The following is an 18,350-nucleotide window of genomic DNA, read 5'->3' as shown; positions in this document are numbered from 1 at the left end:
TAACCAGAGTTCACACTGTAACAACAGCACACAAAGAGTAACCAGAGTTCACACTGTAACAACAGCACACAAAGAGTAACCAGAGTTCACACTGTAACAACAGCACACAAAGAGTAACCAGAGTTCACACTGTAACAACAGCACACAAAGAGTGACCAGAGTTCACACTGTAACAACAGCACACAAAGAGTAGCCAGAGTTCACACTGTAACAACAGCACACAAAGAGTAACCAGAGTTCACACTGTAACAACAGCACACAAAGAGTAACCAGAGTTCACACTGTAACAACAGCACACAAAGAGTAACCAGAGTTCACACTGTAAACAGCACAAAAGAACAGACAACAACACACAAAGAGTAACCAGAGTTCACACTGTAACAACAGCACACAAAGAGTAACCAGAGTTCACACTGTGGGTCAGCACACAAAGAGTAACCAGAGTTCACACTGTAACAACAGCACACAAAGAGTAACCAGAGTTTACATTGTAACAACAGCACACAAAGAGTAACCAGAGTTCACATTGTAACAACAGCACACAAAGAGTAACCAGAGTTCACAGTGTAACAACAGCACACAAAGAGTAGCCAGAGTTCACACTGTAACAACAGCACACAAAGAGTAACCAGAGTTCACACTGTAACAACAGCACGCAAAGAGTAACCAGAGTTCACACTGTAACAACACACACAAAGAGTGACCAGAGTTCACACTGTGGGACAGCACACAGAGTGACCAGAGTTCACACTGTGGGACAGCACACAGAGTAACCAGAGTTCACACTGTAACAACAGCACACAAAGAGTAACCAGAGTTCACACTGTAACAACACACACAGAGTGACCAGAGTTCACACTGTAACAACAGCACACAAAGAGTGACCAGAGTTCACACTGTAACAACAGCACACAACGAGTGACCAGAGTTCACACTGTAACAACAGCACACAAAGAGTAACCAGAGTTCACACTGTGGGACAGCACACAAAGAGTGACCAGAGTTCACACTGTAACAACAGCACACAAAGAGTAACCAGAGTTCACACTGTAGAGACAATCAAAGCTCTTCGGTTATTTATCTGAGCTAGAAAGGAGCTATGGTAAAGAGGAACTAAGCAGGAAGTGCCCACAAGAAACAGACTAAGACCTCCCTCCCACAGGAAGCCTAGGAGTCTCAACCTCAATCACACAAGGGCTTTTGCTGCCAGTGTAATCAAGGAGCTTTGTTTTGGCGTTTTCCAAAAGGCACATGCCCAGAATTGTCCCCAAATATTGACGCATTAAAGTAGAGCAAAACAGGCCCTCAGACAAATTAATTCCTAGTTACAAATTATTTTTTAATATTTTATTTTAAAGAAAGGTAACGACTGTTCTATGCTATGAATAATTGTGCAGAAGACTACCCTGAGCCACAGGCCAGCAATCCTCAAGTAGAATATCATGATAAACTATAATGTCAGAACAGCAGCAGCAACAGCAAAGCTCCCTAACACTCTTCTAAGGCAGATGACTAATTCCCTTTCAAAGGAAATGAACAAAGAGCAGTCTGCCTTATCCCAGGGCTAAGCTCACTCTAACTGGGCTGTGGTACAAATTTTACTCTCCTGGAAGAGAGAAATGAGAGGCTCCCAGGAACTGAGGGCAGGGGCTACAACCAAGGGTGGAGTTTCAAACGTCACATGAAGAATTCTAATTCTCCCCCGATAAAAAGCCAGGAAAACAGCTGAAGACCACACAGGTCAATGCCTGGAGTAAAGAGCAGAGTTGGGCTATGTGATTTTACCTAGATGTATCTAAAGAAGAAAAGCTAAAGAGACACAACAGATCTTGAGTGACATGGACAAAGCATGATGATGTGCACAAAAACAGTGTGACATTTGACAGCAACAGAGAAAGATCACTAAATCAAAGGCAAAGGAAGAAAAACCGACAATGGAATCAGAATTATGTTAAAATTGAGAAGTCTGCAAACTGTAACAAACTGCTTACTTTGGACAATAAAATATGGCTGAGGTTTGCAGGTGCTGTAGAGACTGAATGGAGGGGAGTGCGCAATGAAACAAACCTGTGAAATGGAATAGTTTAGTTGGCCTAGACTTTTAAAATGTCAACTGGGAAATTGGGCTAAAGAGATGGCTCAGTAGTTAAGAGTACCTGATGCTCTTGTAGAAGACCTGGGATTGATTCCCAGTACCAATGTAAGCACTTCATGACTATATGTAACTCCAGTTCTAGGGGATCCCATAACTTCTTCTGACATTTATGGGCACCAGGCATGCACAGGGTACACATACTAACATATAGGCAAAGCATTCAATACACATAAAATAAAGGTACAAGCTAAGTACAGCCAGCATTAAAAAAGTCAACTGGGAGGGAAAGAATGGTTAAATATAGCTGGATAGGGAAATATGTCTAGAAATGGCATTTTTAAAGATAACTGAGGAAGTTTGATACAGACCAGATGGTCCATCTTAGCAGATGACGGTCAGCTATTTTCAATGGGATATGAGTACTACTATGATCATCATTAAATGGGAGATGAAGCCCAGGGTGAGGAGTCATGGTAACATACTTTCAAATGAGTCCCGTAGACTTGTATGAGACACCATGTTTTTTATAAAACCAAACATTGGTTTTATAGTTCAAATAAATAGGACTTTCGAAGTACAGATGGAATCTAGAAGGAGCCATAAATGCGCATGTAGCATCTCGCAACTTTCCTGTTCATCTGAAAATCTTTAACAGTAGAAAAATAAGATTAAGCTTATCTTTCAATAACACATATGCTTCAATACTGCTGTACCCGTAATGGAGTAATAGACAAACTTAAGTATCTTTTTGATAATACAATGTACAATCTTTTTAGATTAGCTATGCTTTTTATCTTTTTAAAACATTTTCAAATTGAGGATTTCGTATTACCAAAATGCCAGAAGGAAAACAAATTTTACAATCTCTTTTATCACCTGCCAAGTTCATTTTGTTTCTGCCATGAGGTCAGAGATGCCTGTGGAAACGACCTCGAACATATCGTAACTGCAGCATGAATAAAGGAAAACCGGGCTGGGTGTAAATGGTAGCTGCACTTACCTAACAGTTTGTCTTTATGTCCTCTGACTGTTTCAGATCCTTTCCCAAGATGGTACTCTTCCAGCACAAATCACATTCTCAGACTGAAAAAGCTACTTACTGAGAAGCCAATACTACACTAAAAATATAACAATACAATACCTGACACCAGTAAACATTCTACCCAAAAGCATTTATTCTTTCAATGAACAATCTTTTCCTCAAAACAAAAGACCCATTTGCCTTAGGAAGGTGTAGCAAACTCAGAACCTCACAAAGAACAAAGGCATACGAGCACATCTCCTGCATGTAAGGAAAACACACACACACACACACACACACACACACACACACCACCCCCACACGGTGGACTACCTACATCCTGCGTGAAGCATCCTGGACAAGAACACTTCAGGACACTGAAGGGATTAGTCACTCTAGTCTCATCACCTCTAATTAATAAATTAAGGAAAAAGCAGCTTTATATAGGAAGGCACAGGTGTTCATTCTGCCAAGAATAAGCTATCAAGACTTTCCATTTTGGAGTCTTCATTTTGCACAATTCTGCATGTGTTAAATGTCTGTTTTCAAATAGCTTAGTACTACAGGAGAGTAGTACACAGTTCAAAACTACTCAGAATAGTCTTCCTTTCTGTCCACTTAAAATGCATCTGTCACAGACATAAAATCTCTGAAAAAGATACATTTGGAAGATTGTTATAAATAGTACAAATCTTCAAAGACTACAGTCCCAGCCTGTTAAAGGAAAAGAGTGAAAAACATGAGTTAAAGATGATACAGCAAGGAGTTGTGGGATGGCTCCTGGACCAGAAATGACAACTGGCAAAATCCACACAAACCTGTGGTCCATTAATATTCCACACCAATGTTAATATCCTCACCCAATAAACACATTGTGGTTATCCAACACTTTTTTTTATTTTTTTGATTTTTCGAGACAGGGTTTCTCTGTGTAGCTTTGTGCCTTTCCTGGGACTCACTTGGTAGCCCAGGCTGGCCTCAAACTCACAGAGATCCGCCTGCCTCTGCCTCCCGAGTGCTGGGATTAAAGGCGTGCGCCACCAACACTTTGATATAAAAGAAAGCTGGGAAATGTACGCAGAAGTTGCGCTATAGTACAACTTTTCTATAACCCTAAAATTATGGCAAAATGGAAAGCTTTAAGGAGGATAACAGGTGGCTGGACCTGTTTAGCTTATGTCTAGACAACAGTATAACAAGAGGGAGAGGGAGGAAAAGGAGGCTGGGCGGGCTCCAGGATTCAAGCTTCTCAAATTGTGACTAGGTTTCCTGGCTGCTCACCGATCAGCTGGCTCTCAGGGCTCTACTTGGCTTACACAAAGCTCTACAGAATGGGACCTTCTTTCTCCTTGCCCAAAGCCTCAAAAAGGAAATGGCTTCTTTTTCCTGGGTTTTCTTTTCTTTCTTATCTTAGCAAAAAGAAAGAGTCTGGCATCAACCACGCAAGTCGGAGAGACAGGACCTCCGAGGACCAAAGAGGAGTGCTGATGGCTTCCCAGAGCTACCGAGGAACACGCATGCACACCCCCAGCTTCCCAGAGCTACCGAGGAACACACGTGCACACCCCAGCTTCCCAGAGCTACCGAGGAACACACATGCACACCCCCAGCTTCCCAGAGCTACCGAGGACCACACATGCACACCCCCAGCTTCCCAGTGCACACCCCCAGCTTCCCAGAGCTACCGAGGAACACACATGCACACCCCCAGCTTCCCAGTGGCACCCGAGGGAATCAGAGTCCCACCACTCACCCCACAGTGCCTGGGTAAAGTTCACCTGGGTAATTTACAAAGTCAAGGAGAGTTCTACAGAACGTTGGCTGGGCTCTTGGCTTCCCCTGCCCTTGTCGTCAGTGTCCAAGCACAGCTAGCAAAATGCTTCTCCCCTCCCCCAGCCACACAGAGACAGGGAACATCAACTGACTTAACCAAATAACATAATGAAGCAATCTCCTCTCAGAATCATCTGAGCACAAAACTAGGGAAGGGGGGGGGAGGCAGATCAAAGTTGCTGTGCAATGCATATCAGTGCAGCAAAGAGCTTTAATTGGGACTAAGTTTGAATTAAAAGGTACTTTGAAAAAAATCTTGCCATTATCAAAGACAAAAATGTTCCTGAAATGTTTTATTCAATATTCCATTGAATAAGCAGCTTAAAACAATGTCACCTGTGTCTGGAAGGGCTGAGTGGGGCGAGAAGGGCACCCTGGGCCACGTTCTCACTACAGCTGCTGGAGACTGAGGTCAGCGTTAACCTTTGCGAGGACAACTTGGCAAACCCTGGCCACCCTCTCCTTTTCAACAGTCTTCCTTCTGGCTCCACTCCTCTTCGCTTTCCTGCCATATCGCCTTCGGCGCCCATTTGTAGATGTTACTGGGTCTTGGAGTTCTGTCCAACGGTATTTTCCTTCTTAATTAGCTTTAGGATCTCCCTACAACACAGTATCTATACGCCAATACTTCCAATAAATAACTTTTCCCCCACACTGCTCTCCTGAACATTCCTCTTCAACGCTCGGAACTCAAGTTCTCTAGTCTCAGACGCCCTCAGTACCGTTGGTTCAGTCTCACTTCCACAGTCAATTCGCTTTCCCATTCAGAGAGGAAAGCACGCCATATCTGGATCCTGCTCAGACCTGGATCACCCTCTGCAGCTCCTCCCTCGCTCTCAAGCTCTCAACAGAAAACACCCTGTACTTCAAGCAGGTTAATAGATCCTACAAGATGGACCTCAACTTTGGGCTCGTCCTCCATCAGCATTCACTCTTTCCTATTTCTAGGAATTCAGACCAAAAAGTCACAATATTTAATTACAAGAATATTCACCCAGGAGTTTTTTAAAAAGTGAAAAAGAATCTGACCTGTAATTAAGAAAAAGATTTGCCACACTCTAACACATCACACTATGCCCTCTTTGAGCACTATTAAGAACTCACTTTCCCAGCCAGGCGGTGGTGGCACACGCTTTTAATCCCAGCACTCAGGAGGCAGAGGCCAGCCTGGTCTAGAGAGTGAGTTCCAGGACAGGCTTCAAAACTACACAGAGAGACCCTGTCTCGAGAAAAAACAAACAAACAACAACAAAAAAAAAACCCCAAAAACAAAAAAGGAAAAAAGAACTCACTTTCCCTTGTGGAAACATCAGTCAGGAGACAACAGGAGGTTCTGAACCACTGCAAAGCAAACTGGCCCGTTTCGGAGGGAGGGAGGGAGGGAGGGAGGGAGGGAGGACATGAATCCATAGGTGCACACACAAACTAGAGAAGAGCACTGGATCCCTTGGAGCTGGAGTTATAGGCAGTTGTGAGCTGCCCGCTATGTTTTGTTAAAGATGAAATACTTACTTTCCACAGTTTCAGAAACCACTGCAAGCCATAAAATCACTTAACTGTTGAAAAACTAGAGGAGTTTGTTTCTCTTCCAGCCTGTGAACACACTGATTTAATCGGGAAGTCTACCACTTCAGTGACTTGACAAGTTACTATTTCCAGCATTTTACTAATGAGAATTTTTGTGCTGTCCACTTGGACTCTGGTTTTCCGTTCCATGCCTTCCTCTGCACATGCCTCTGTCTGTCCACTTGTTTAAAGCGATACCTATAGAGTTAGTGGTTTGTTTTCTGCTCTTGTTATGAACATTCAAACCTTGTCATTTTTAGTCAGGCAGTGGTGGAGCACACCTTTAATGCCAGCACTCAGGAGACAGAGACAGGTGGAGACAAGGTAGATCTCTGAGTTTGAGGCCAGCCTAGTCTACATAGGGAGTTCCAGGACAGCCAGGGTTACACAGAGAAACCCTGCCTCAAAAAACAAACCAACAAAAATGATCCCCATAGGTCTACATATTTGAATGTTTTATCACCAGAGAGTGGAACTGTTTGAAAGGATTAGAAGGATTAGGAGGTGTGGCCTTGTTGGAGGAAGTGTGTCACTGGAGGAGGCTTTGAGGTTTCAAAAGCCCATGCCAGGCCCAGTCTTCCGCTCCCTCTTGCCTTCCCATCAAGAGGTAGTTCTTCACTACTTCTCCAGCACTATGCCTGTTGCCATGGTGATGATGGCTGTAAGAAGCTGTATGCAAGCCCCCAATGAAATGCTTTCTTTTATAATAGTTGCAATGGTCATGTTGTCTCTTCACGGCAAGAGGACAGGACTAAGACAGTAAGTTATAGACACGTTAGATCACTCCTAAGCATTTGAACAGACCCATTAGCTAGAGGGTTTGATTTTTATTTTTTAATTATTTGGAGGCAGGGTCTCATAGCTCAGGCTGGCTAAAGCTCTGTGTAGTTGAGGAGGATGGCCCAGGACTTGAGATCCTCCTGTCTCTACCTCCTGAGTGTTAGATTACAGTCTTGTAACCCCAGGTCTGGTTTACACAGTGCTAGGGATTGAACACAGGCTATACTACATAAGCACAGTGCCAAATGAATTACATCCTCAGCCCCGTGAGCCAGGGCTCTAAAGACACCAACCTTAAGAGAACCATTGTATGAGGTTTTATTAATTTTTAAAATTTCTGAATCTTTGGGAAAGAAGATGCCTTGAGGGCTTCAAAGAACCTTTAAAGATGATAAAAATCGACTACAAAAATGAATAATGAAGGCAACTAGGAAAAAGTCAGAATCATACATTTTACATGAACGATTAACTTAAGGTAATTACTCCACAGGGTACTCAGCATATATTACTTTACATATTGTTATGTATGTATAATTGCACAAGGTTGTACACACAAAACCTACATGGTGCTACACTTTGAGTGACTTACAACTTTTCTGGAGTCATGCTGGCATTTGATTTTGTAGTCACAGAAACCAACTCTCCACATAACTCTGCCAGACAACACAACCTCCTGTAACACCCCTTTTGCACACAACTGTTCCACATCAGTTTTGGTGGCCAAGCTAAAGAAGGTCCACGTGTGTAATACAGTTCTCAATCAACAAATACTTACTCAAAGAAGACATTGAATCTGGCCCCCACTGAATTGATAAATCACCCTGGCAGTAAAGCGAACACATAAACAAAGACACAAACTTGTGGTTGTGATGTACCATGGAAGAATGGAAGCGATGAAGTGATGAAAACAGAAAAAGGCTGTTTACAGTCCCAGGGTGAGGCCTCTGGGAGATGATACTCAAGCCCAGGCCTTCACAACTTGCAACAATCAGCCTGAGAACAACAGGGAGGGAGAGTCTCCTTTCGAAGACCCAGCAGGTGCAGGGCTCCTCCTGCAAGAGGAAGCAGCTTAGCAGGCTGAAGTGAAAGAAAGGAGGTCATGTGATTCTAGCCAAGGGGAACTGCACAGACTAAGAAAAGGCAGGGCTGGCTTTCCTGTGGCCTCAGTAGAGCTGCTTGATTTTATCTAAGCTCTAAGGTAACTCATGCAACGATATTAAAAGGGAGAAGCCATTGTTTCTAGCTCCGTCCATTTCCTTAACAGCTGGATAACAGTCCACTGTGTAAATGTACCACATTTTCACTATCCATTCATCAGTTGATGGACATCTAGGCTGTTTCCAATTTCTAGGCTGTTAAGAATAAAGCAGCAATGAACATGGATGAACAAGTGTCTCTGTAGTACGGTACAGGATCCTTTGGGTATATGCTCCACAGTGGTAAAGCTGGATCTTATGGTAGATCAATTTTCAGCTTTTTGAGGAACCTCCACACTGATTTCTACAGTAACTGTACAAACATAGTAGGTGAGGTAACTCAGACCCCAAAAGACAAACACTGCACCTTTTCTCTTATGTGCAGATGCTAGCTTTTTGAGATGTGTGTGTGTTTCAACTCAAATAATCACAGAGGTTGGGCAGGTAGTAAGGAAACAGGGAGGTGAGGGTCTTCCACAGAAGGGAAATAGAATATAGTGTTATGAAGAGATAAAGGAGAAACTAGAATAGCATTAAATGGGAAGGGGGTAGGAGGGATGGGTAAAGGACAGAATATAGGGAGAGACAACTAACACTAAAGGCCTTTTGAAAAGCCAGATGGAAGCCTACTACTGTAGAAACTCTCTACAATATATACATATATGAAAAGAATTTAATGAAGTTACCATATGATGGGGGAGACAATGCCCCAACTAGACAGCTTACACTACCAAGTAAAACCTCCAGTACCAGGAATGGGTTACATCTTGTTAAGTTGTTGGCCAAAGGGGTCCCACAGGTACCCCCCAGATGGCTACCCTTCACAACCTGATAACAGATAACACTTATGTCACGGAACATGAAGAAACTGAGCTGGTGCCCAACTAGCAGCTTCCCTTCTACTGACTAACTCCACAGTGCTGGGAGGAGGAGAGAAGTGACCATCAATATCATCCAGCTATGAACCCTGTGACCTACAGCACAGACTGGTGTGACATGGCACAGATGTTACAGAAGCAACCAGCGGCTTTTTAAAATCGGGTACAAGGCCCACTCCTTCGTATGGAACCCATACCTGACACTGCTCAAGTGGCCAAGAACCTGCCACTAGATAGTTCATAGGCCCTAGGAGAAAGCCTACTACTATTATTCTGCTAAATAAACATAGAAATTAAATGACTGCTAATAGCATGATGCTAGTTCCATAGATTAGTGCATCATCCCTCAACCTGCATCGGAGAAGTTTGTTCTTGCTCTAGGTGATAATCACCATAGAGACCCATAACCAGGCAATGTGCAGAATGAGAAGCCCTAAACGAGATGTCTTTATCAAACTCCTCCCTTCAGGGATCATGCAGAGGAGGCGGCAGGAAGACTCTAAGAGCTAGAAGTATGGATGACTTCAAGGAAAGAGTGTCTTCCAAGCATGACAAGAGCTGATGCACATGTGAACTCACAGAGACCATGACAGAACACAAAAGACCCACACAAGTTTCAACCTGATCAAATCCGAGCACTGCGAAGGGGAAGTAGGGCACCAAGCCCCATCCCTAACCAAGAAGCAATTTGTTACTGATACTTAGTGGGAGAGGAAAAAAAAAAAAAATCAATGAAGTGACTCTGGGTGTATCAACCACACTCCACAGCAGGCCCTGCTCACAAAACGGACACCATGCTTCCTGTGTGTATGCTTATTTTGTTTGGGTATTTTTTTTGTCTTTTGGGGGGTTTTTGTTTGGTTTGGTTTTCGGTTTTGGGGGGGTTTTTTGTTTTGTTTTGTTTGAGAGAGAAAGAACATTTACTTGGGTAGGTAGGGAGGTGAGGAGGATCTGAGAGGAGTTGGAAAAGAGGAACGAATATAATCAAACTATAGTGTATGAAAAAAAATTTAAACCAGTAAATACAAAAGGAGGTGGCACCCAACTGATTTATGCCTTCTGCTTATGCTAAGAGTTGTAAAGGGGTAAGAACAGATGCCAAAGGCCAGTTACATGGCTGGTACAACAATATACTATATATACTGTGAGATATACATATATATACACACTATATACATGTACATATATAGTGTGTATATATATGTATATCTGCACTGTTATTTTATATATATATTTATATTTTATATATATTTATATATATATAAAATAACAGTGCAGACAAAACAGGTTGGAGCAGGAAGTACAAGGAAGAGCTGAGTTACTCTTGACAGCAGACTTGGTTAAGGAGTGTGTGTGTGTGTGTGTGTGTGTGTGTGTGTGTACAACAAGAGCAAAGGAATGGTGCAGCACCATTACACCATTAATCAATACACAACAGTAAGGAAAGGTTTCTTCTCCTCCTCTGTTTGTTCATTTGCTTTTCATTTTTTGCTTTGGAATGAGAGCATCCAATTAAAATTCAAGTTTTTTTTTTTTAATTTTATGTGTCTGCATGTCTTGCCTGCATGTCTGTACATCACTTGTGTGGCTGGTGCCCGTAGATGCCTAGAAAGGGGCATTGGATGCTCTGGAACTGGAGTTACAGACAGCTGTGAACTGCCATGTAGGTGCTGGGAATTGAACCCAGGCACTCAGGAAGAGCAGGCAGTGCTCCTAACCACTGAGCCATTGATAAAGCCCCTCAGAATGGTTTTAGACATGATTTCTCTTAGATGCCTCAAGACAGTCCTGAAAACATGTGAGTACCAGCTTAGAAGTGAAGACTAGGCTAGGAACTACAGGAATATTGATCAAGTTCTTCAAACTTACCTAGCATGTAGTATATAAATGAATGAACCACGCTCCAGATGTTCTGACCAGAATAGGTTTATACATGTACACATTTTTAACACTGCCAAGTAATTTTTGATGTGACCTAGACTCTGAGAACCTCTTCTGTAAACAGACTGGAGGGAGAGGGGTGCCCAGAATTGCACCCAGGGCCTCCCCTATGCTAGATAAGCATTCTACCCTCAGCTTATCTTAATGTAAATACATTTTAGAGCATTTCATCATCTAGACATGTAATTCTTTATAGAGGACGACTATATGGGGAGCAATATGTTATGATAATGGTTTCACTCAATAAATTCAGAACTACCTAATCTCTTCTAGGCATACAGCATTATAGAGAAAAATTGTAACTAGACATTCTTTTAAATGTCATTTACTGAAGGCTTTTCTCAAGTTGAATAATCTATTTCACAAATATTTCCTTGTAAAGTACTCATGAAATATGTCATACATAAGCAAATCAAAAAAATCAAGGTTCAGGAAGGTAATCTTGCCCAGAGAACACAAATCAACAGCAAAACCAAGATTCAAAAATCATACACACCTATTCCAGTGAACTTCTCACTCCCCCCACAAAAAGCTACCCTATCCCAAAAAACTCACCCATTATAATGATATAAAAGGAATAAACAAGGATAATCAGTAAACAAAGCTAATCAGTTAAGCAGGAAGATTGTCCCCTTGATTTCCATTACTTAGAATTGTAATTGCAGAAACTCTATCTTACCCCTTTGGAAAGACCTACAAAAGCTGGGAAACAGAAAAGGTGTGTGTGTGTTTGTGTGTGTGTGTGTGTGTGTGTGTGTGTGTGTGTGTGGTGCGTATGTCTGCACATGCACTCACATACATCATGTCCATAAGGATCCTGAACGGTGACTTTGGCTTCAAAAAGTCCTGTATAAATCCCAGTTCATATATCTGCCTAAGGCACTAAAACAAGTCACGGTGGCCACATGAGGATCCTTAGCTGTACACATATGTGCTCAGTAAAGTCACCATCACTTACTGGAAGAACACATGAGTAATAACCATGGGTGAGGTTTTAACACAGAAGGCAGGATTTTGCTTTAATTTGGATATATATGTCACACTGTCTACTTACTGTATCTACTATAGCACCCATGACCTCTGATCACTCATCATCCCTACAGTTCTAATGCTGGCTGCTGCTTATTATCCCCAGGCTAGACTTCAAGTTCCCTGACAGAGGAAAGTGAGTCCTGCTCATTTCTAATCATCTGTTTAACATCTCATTACTGTGTGTCTTGCACTGCTCTAAGTCCTGAGAATACAGCAATGAACAGAATGAATGAAGCTCCCGCCTGGTCAGAGCCTAGAGTCCAGTATTAGCTGACACAGTGTAACAAGGTAACAAAACATTAAGTACATGTATCAGCCAGCAGAAAATGTTATTCAGAAAGCAGACAGACGAGTTCAGAAGCTGCTATGTTACTGATCAAGGAAAGTCTCCCATGCCAGAAACCTGAAACAATCTAACCAAAGCAAGCCACAATCATCTGGAAGGGAAAAGTCCCCCAACAGTAGGAAGAACAAGTGCAGACCGCCCAGGATACAGCGGCAATACAGCAGCTGCCGGGAAGAGTACTAAGCAGGCAGAGACCTGTGCGTGGACCGGGACAGAGGCACGCGCCGATCTAAGCAGAAAAGCCATCCCTCTAGTCTTCCGTGGTCCTGTTAATTCCACAAAGAGGCTTACAACCAAACCTTACAAAACACAGCAACAAACCCTGACCTCCGGACAATCATTTTGTCTTAAACCTACATCCTGTCTGGACACAAGAAAAGTCAGCTCTGAATGCTCTGTGAGCCTGAGGATCCCCACAACCAAAGCCACGGAGCTGCTCATTAACCACATCGTATTCCTGGAAGGTTCCCTGATGCAAAGTGAACCTGGTCGGCCAAAATGAATTGAAATTTTAACACTTCGTGATAAATTTTCCGATTTTGACAAGACTGAACAAGTCCTGGAATAAGCCATCAGCGTTTTTAAAAATAGCTCCTTCAAGCTTGTGTAAGTCCCTTCAAACACATTTCTTTGAGAAATCAGAATCCGCTTGACAATGTGACATTTAGCGCACACACTCACCATCCCCCAAGACATATTCCTGCCAATTAGTGATACTGAGCGATGAGGCAAATAGACTGTCTTAACTTATGGCACTTATCACACTCCTATTCCGGGATTTTCTAATCCAGCACCTTTCTTCTAGCCTTGAAGAACTACGAAGTTAGCAGAAATTCCCTGAAAATAAGTTACTATCCTTCCAATTAAAATTTGAAAGCTTTATTTTCCCAAATGTCCCACTCTAAAATGCAGTATTGTTTTGGCTTTTTGTTGTTGTTGTTGTTTTAAGAAATGTGTTAATATCTTTCAGGAAAACATCCTTTAAAAACACTAGAGAGGTGGCTCACACTTGTAATCCCAGTTAACTCCCGAGGCCTGGACTACACAGTGCGTTTGTTTCGGGCCAGCCTTGGCTATGGATGGAAACAGTCTGGGAACACTAAAAACACTTCAGAGGAACTGGCCCTAGTGCACCCAGCAACAGGCGGTACTTTCCTTTCCCCTGCCAGTCAAAGGCCTTGAACCAAGGCAAACAAATGGGTGAAATGCCAGCCAGGTTCCCGTGTCTCCCCGCTCCCTGCCCGCAGCGCCGGCCTGGCTGAACACCACATAGCCTCTCGCCGCGGGGTTGAACCGAATGGAACCCGCACCCAACCGATGAGCGGTTTGCAGAGACATGAGCCCGCCCGGGGTTTCCCCCAGCACGGGAAGCGAGTGCGAGCCGGGACACCCCGCGACTCCGCTCCGGGCGGAGCGCGCACGGCCTCCCCCCGCCCCCAGGCTCCGCACAGCCGGGGCCGCGATGCGGGCGGGGGGCATGCCCCGGGGAGTGGGGCAGGAAGGTAGCCCGAGGCCGGGGAGGACCGGGGGAGGGGGGGACCCCGAGGGAAGGCCTCGTGCGCAATTTACGCAGACCGGCACGCGAGGCGCGAGGAAGCGGGACCCGGCCGGGCACCGGCGGGAGGGAGGTGCTGAAAACAGGGGAAACCCGAGGCGGGGAGCGGGGCGGGGGAGGGGAGCGTCCGCCCGCCGCCACCAGGACAGCGGCACGACGTCGGGAGGACAGGGGGTGCGACCCCGGGACACCCCCCCCCTCCCGAAGACACCACCACCACCACCCCGGGCGACCGCAGCGCGTCCCCGCCCCCACTCACCATGTAAAGCGTGAAGGGCAGGCCGAGCAGAAAGAGCCACAGGTAGAGGTGGAGCGCGTTCACGAAGGTGGCCTGGTGCGGGTCGTAGTACCAGCCGCCGCTGAGCGCGGCCCACACCCCCTGCCGGAGGATCTGCAGCGTCTGCGACCCCATCCCCACCCGGCGTCGCCGCCGCCGCCGCCGCCGTCCCCGCCCCGGCCCCAGCTTCGGCCTCGTCGCCTGCGCGCCCGCGGCCCGGTCTAGCCCCCTCCCGAGCTCCGGGAGAGCGGCCCGGCGCCGCAGCGCTCGCAGTTGCTGTTGCAGGAGGAGGAGGAGGAGGAGACGGGGGAGGAGGCGGCGGCAATCGGCGGGGCTGAGAGTGGTGAGGAGGAGGAGGAGGAGGAGGAGGCCCGGCTCCGGCCCGCCGCCATCTTGTCGCCCAGCTCCGAGCCCGGCCCGCCAGCGCCTCCGCCACCGCCGCCTCTGCCGCCGCGACCCCCGCCGGCCGCCAGCCGGGACCCGGCGGAGCAGGCGACCCGGCGCCCGGGAGGACGCGGAAGAAGCCGCGCCCCCTCCGGCTCCTCCTCCCGCTCTCTCCGCCCGCGGAACGGGCCCCACGGGTACGCGCAGCGCCTGGGTCGCGTGGGCGCCTCCTGTTGGCGCCCGGCAGAAGTGTGCAGCCAGCCAGCCAGCCAGCCAGCCGCGGCCTCAGCCGCGGAGTGGGGGTGGGGGCACGTGTCCGGGGACCCCCACTGCGCCGCCCGGGCAAGACCCACCCCAGCAAGCTCAGTGACCAGTCCTTAAAGGGGACCGGTAGAGCTTGCCTGGCTGGCATGGGTGGCATTTGTCCAAGACCTAAAAAAAAAAAAAAAAACCATTTGGGGGTATAAACCGAGATTGACACTGCAGGCCTGGAAGAATTAAGGCTGAAGCCTAGTTACAAAGTCACAGTGCACACAATTTGAGCAGGAACTGTGTCAGCCCTTTGGTTGGGGCCCCCGAGGTAGTTTGGGTGAGAAGGAGGGCGACGGCGAGAACCGGGAGCATTTACGGCTTCCAAATAGGCATAAATTAATACAAATTGCAAGAGATATAAAAGTATGACATGCACAGGGTATGTGTGCACCACAGCTCTTTCAAGTGTTGTAACTAGTAGCCATTTTTTATCAATGGGCCAGTCTCAGCGGGGTTGAAAGATTACCGACTCCACCCAAATTTTGAATGGGGTCTTATACTTCTCTTTTTATACTTGTGAAAACTGGGAATCATTCTTGACCCTGTCTAATGTTTCTGAAGTATGTCTGATCTCAGTGGATGATTTTTTTTTAAGAGTTTGAAGGTTGAGTTTATTGTAGCAATAAACGTACTCTGTTTTCCCAGATTAAAGTTGCTATAATTAATGAGGGGAAGCAAGTGAGCCAGAGCAGCGGATGACGTTTCTAAACAGTGGCTAAAAACCCATTGCAATGCCTCCGGGTGTCATCCCACTGTATGGCTGGTTATTTTCACACCTGTTTCACTTAACCTTCACAACACTCCATTGAGACAATGCCTTGGCTATCCTTATTTTTATCAATGAGGGCTGCTGTGCCATTCAAACTCATTGCCCAGGTTCTCTTAAGTAGTAAGTGGTGAGGAGCTCTGAAGTCAGTGTTCATCCTGGCTGCATGCAGATCCACTCAGACAGGAGTTAGTATGGTCAGCTGTTCTCAAAGGGCCATGATGGACATCACCTGAGACTGGGTTAGAAATGGAAATTCTCACATTAACTCTGGGTGGGGGGGGGGCACACACGAGGACACCCAGCAAGCCTTCCAGAGGATTTATAGGGCCAAGTAGGAAAAACACCATTCTCAACTTTGATTTATTATTGTATAATCATAAAGCTGTCTAAGTTCAATACAATATTTTAAAATTAAAAGGTATAAATAAATTCACATCAACATATATTTTAAATGTACATCTAAAAGCAAAACTGAAATGAAATAATACAATATCATAATTAAAACAGTGGCCTAATGCCTTGATTCACAGGCACAAGACGGTGGCAGTTGTCTTTTGTGTTTCTCCTGAAGGAGACAGGAAAGCTCTCTGAGAAACTGGATGTGATCCCAAGCTTTCCAACACAAAGGGAGACGTAAACAGGGATAAAATTCCAATAGCACATCAGTTTCCATGCCAGCAAACATCCGCTGTGGTTTAATATGAAAGGATGAACTGTCATTCAGTGAGGCTGACCGGGAGAAATGGAGTCTAGAACTAGATGCATCCACGGAATGAGAGGCAGACCCAGCTGGACCAGAAGAGAGTATGTGTTGGATATAGAAGTAACCCGCAGGAAGGCAGCCGGCAGGCAGCAGGAGTCTCCAGTGTGTGAGAAGCCAAGGGACAGCTGCAAGGCTGCCTGGAGAGCTCAAGGAGCCGGCAAAAATGAGGCTATCATGGCAAGAGTGAGAAAATATGTTGCAAGGCCCCAGCCTCGCGGCTGGAGTTTTCCAGGTCCAAATTCATATCCTTGAGAGTTTAGGTACTTGGGCCAATTCTGGTGACCCAGGAGAACAAGACAAGTATCCAAAAGCCAAATTTGATGGATGCAGTGAAACTTAAAAGAAAAAAAAAATAGCTTCATGCTTAGAAGTGGGACAAAATTTCACCCCAAGCGTGTTTGCCTTATGTTGAGGCTCCTGGATGTTAGTGTAAAACTCTAATTCTCTTCCGATACTCACAGGCTGAATCCCAGAACCTACAGATGGGAGTAATACTGCAATGGTCTGGGTGAAAGGGGGCCCGCAAGACAGGCAGGCCCAGAACGTTAAAGGGGGCAGTGAGAAACTATCTCTTTTCGCTCTGAACTGGTAGGAGCATTTTAGAAAAATGCTAATTAACTAGCGGTTGAAAGAACACATAGAAAAGGCTGACCTTCCCAGATGACTGACTCAGTCACAGGAAGAATTGGGTGGAGCCTACATGCCTTTCATCTGTAGCTTTCAAAATGTTTATAAGTGCTCCTGTATGTTATCCACAGGGGCACAGAAAGGTTAAATGGTTTGCCCCAGGTCACACACTCTGTCATACTCATAAAACGTAAGAGCAAGGCACAAATGAAGAGATCTAATTTGCTAAATGTTAACACTCTTAGCCAGGCACAAAAGTCATCAATAATGTTACACTTAACATGTCAGAGTTAGCAGCCCGTGACGTACTACCAAAACACCCCCCTGACATTGGCTCATCTTTCAGCCGATCTTATTAAAGTGATGTCCCCTGACTAGCTCATAGGCCCCATGAGGACTGGGAACACCCACAGCAGGTGCTTTCTCCTGCCATGAAAGGGACAAATCTGAACACGCAAAACCTTCTAAAGACTCCACCCAGGTTATGTATGCTACAGCTCTGTCCCTTTTACTTTCAACATTAAGGCCCACATGTCTTGCTAACTACCCAAAACCAAAAGCAGCCATGTCTTTTCTGAGACCAGATCCTCTTCCCTCTCTTAGTGAAACCAACATTTGCTTACTTGCTCAGACTTGGGCCCTCGCCTGTGCTCTAAACCCCTGGGTTCCTTCTCCTGCCCCCTCCCATCAGGTTACATGATCAATGCTCCTGGTGGATGCCGTCAGCAGCTCTTACCCAACAGCCTGTGGCCACCAGTCTCTCTCCCTTCAAAACCTTTGTTCCTTCTACCAGCAAATTAATCTCCCTAATCTACTTTTCTTCAAAGCCTTTAATTCCCTTCAGTCACCTACAGGAGTAAAAGCATGGTCCTTAGCCACGCATGCACGGCTCCCTACAACCTGAATATTTTCTTTTATGTAACTGCCTCTGCTCCCCAGCAGGAACCCATTTTTATTGGTGAATATCAGCGTATA

The 18,350-nt window shown here is 45.4% G+C and overlaps 1 protein-coding gene across 5 annotated transcripts in view; it reads right to left on the bottom strand.

Moving 5' to 3' along the window:
- The window catches only part of Pcnx1 (pecanex 1), a 149,390-nt gene extending 134,397 nt beyond the window's left edge, over positions 1-14,993 (bottom strand). For 3 of the 5 annotated variants that reach the window (XM_028877426.2, XM_028877422.2, XM_028877431.2), the window contains exon 1: positions 14,503-14,730. In XM_028877426.2, the coding sequence (XP_028733259.1) occupies positions 14,503-14,655 (153 nt within the window). In that variant the 5' untranslated portion in view covers positions 14,656-14,730. Of the gene's footprint in view, positions 1-14,502 lie in introns of all 5 variants that reach the window. The other 2 variants (XM_028877416.2, XM_028877438.2) reach the window with 1 other exon arrangement.
- Between the last annotated feature and the right edge of the window lie 3,357 nt (positions 14,994-18,350).

This window comes from Peromyscus leucopus, chromosome 14, assembly GCF_004664715.2.
Source record: "Peromyscus leucopus breed LL Stock chromosome 14, UCI_PerLeu_2.1, whole genome shotgun sequence".
Classification (NCBI taxonomy): Eukaryota; Metazoa; Chordata; class Mammalia; order Rodentia; family Cricetidae; genus Peromyscus; species Peromyscus leucopus.
The sequence above is the reverse complement of the archived record's forward strand: the minus strand, read 5'-3'. Positions and strand labels throughout refer to the sequence as shown.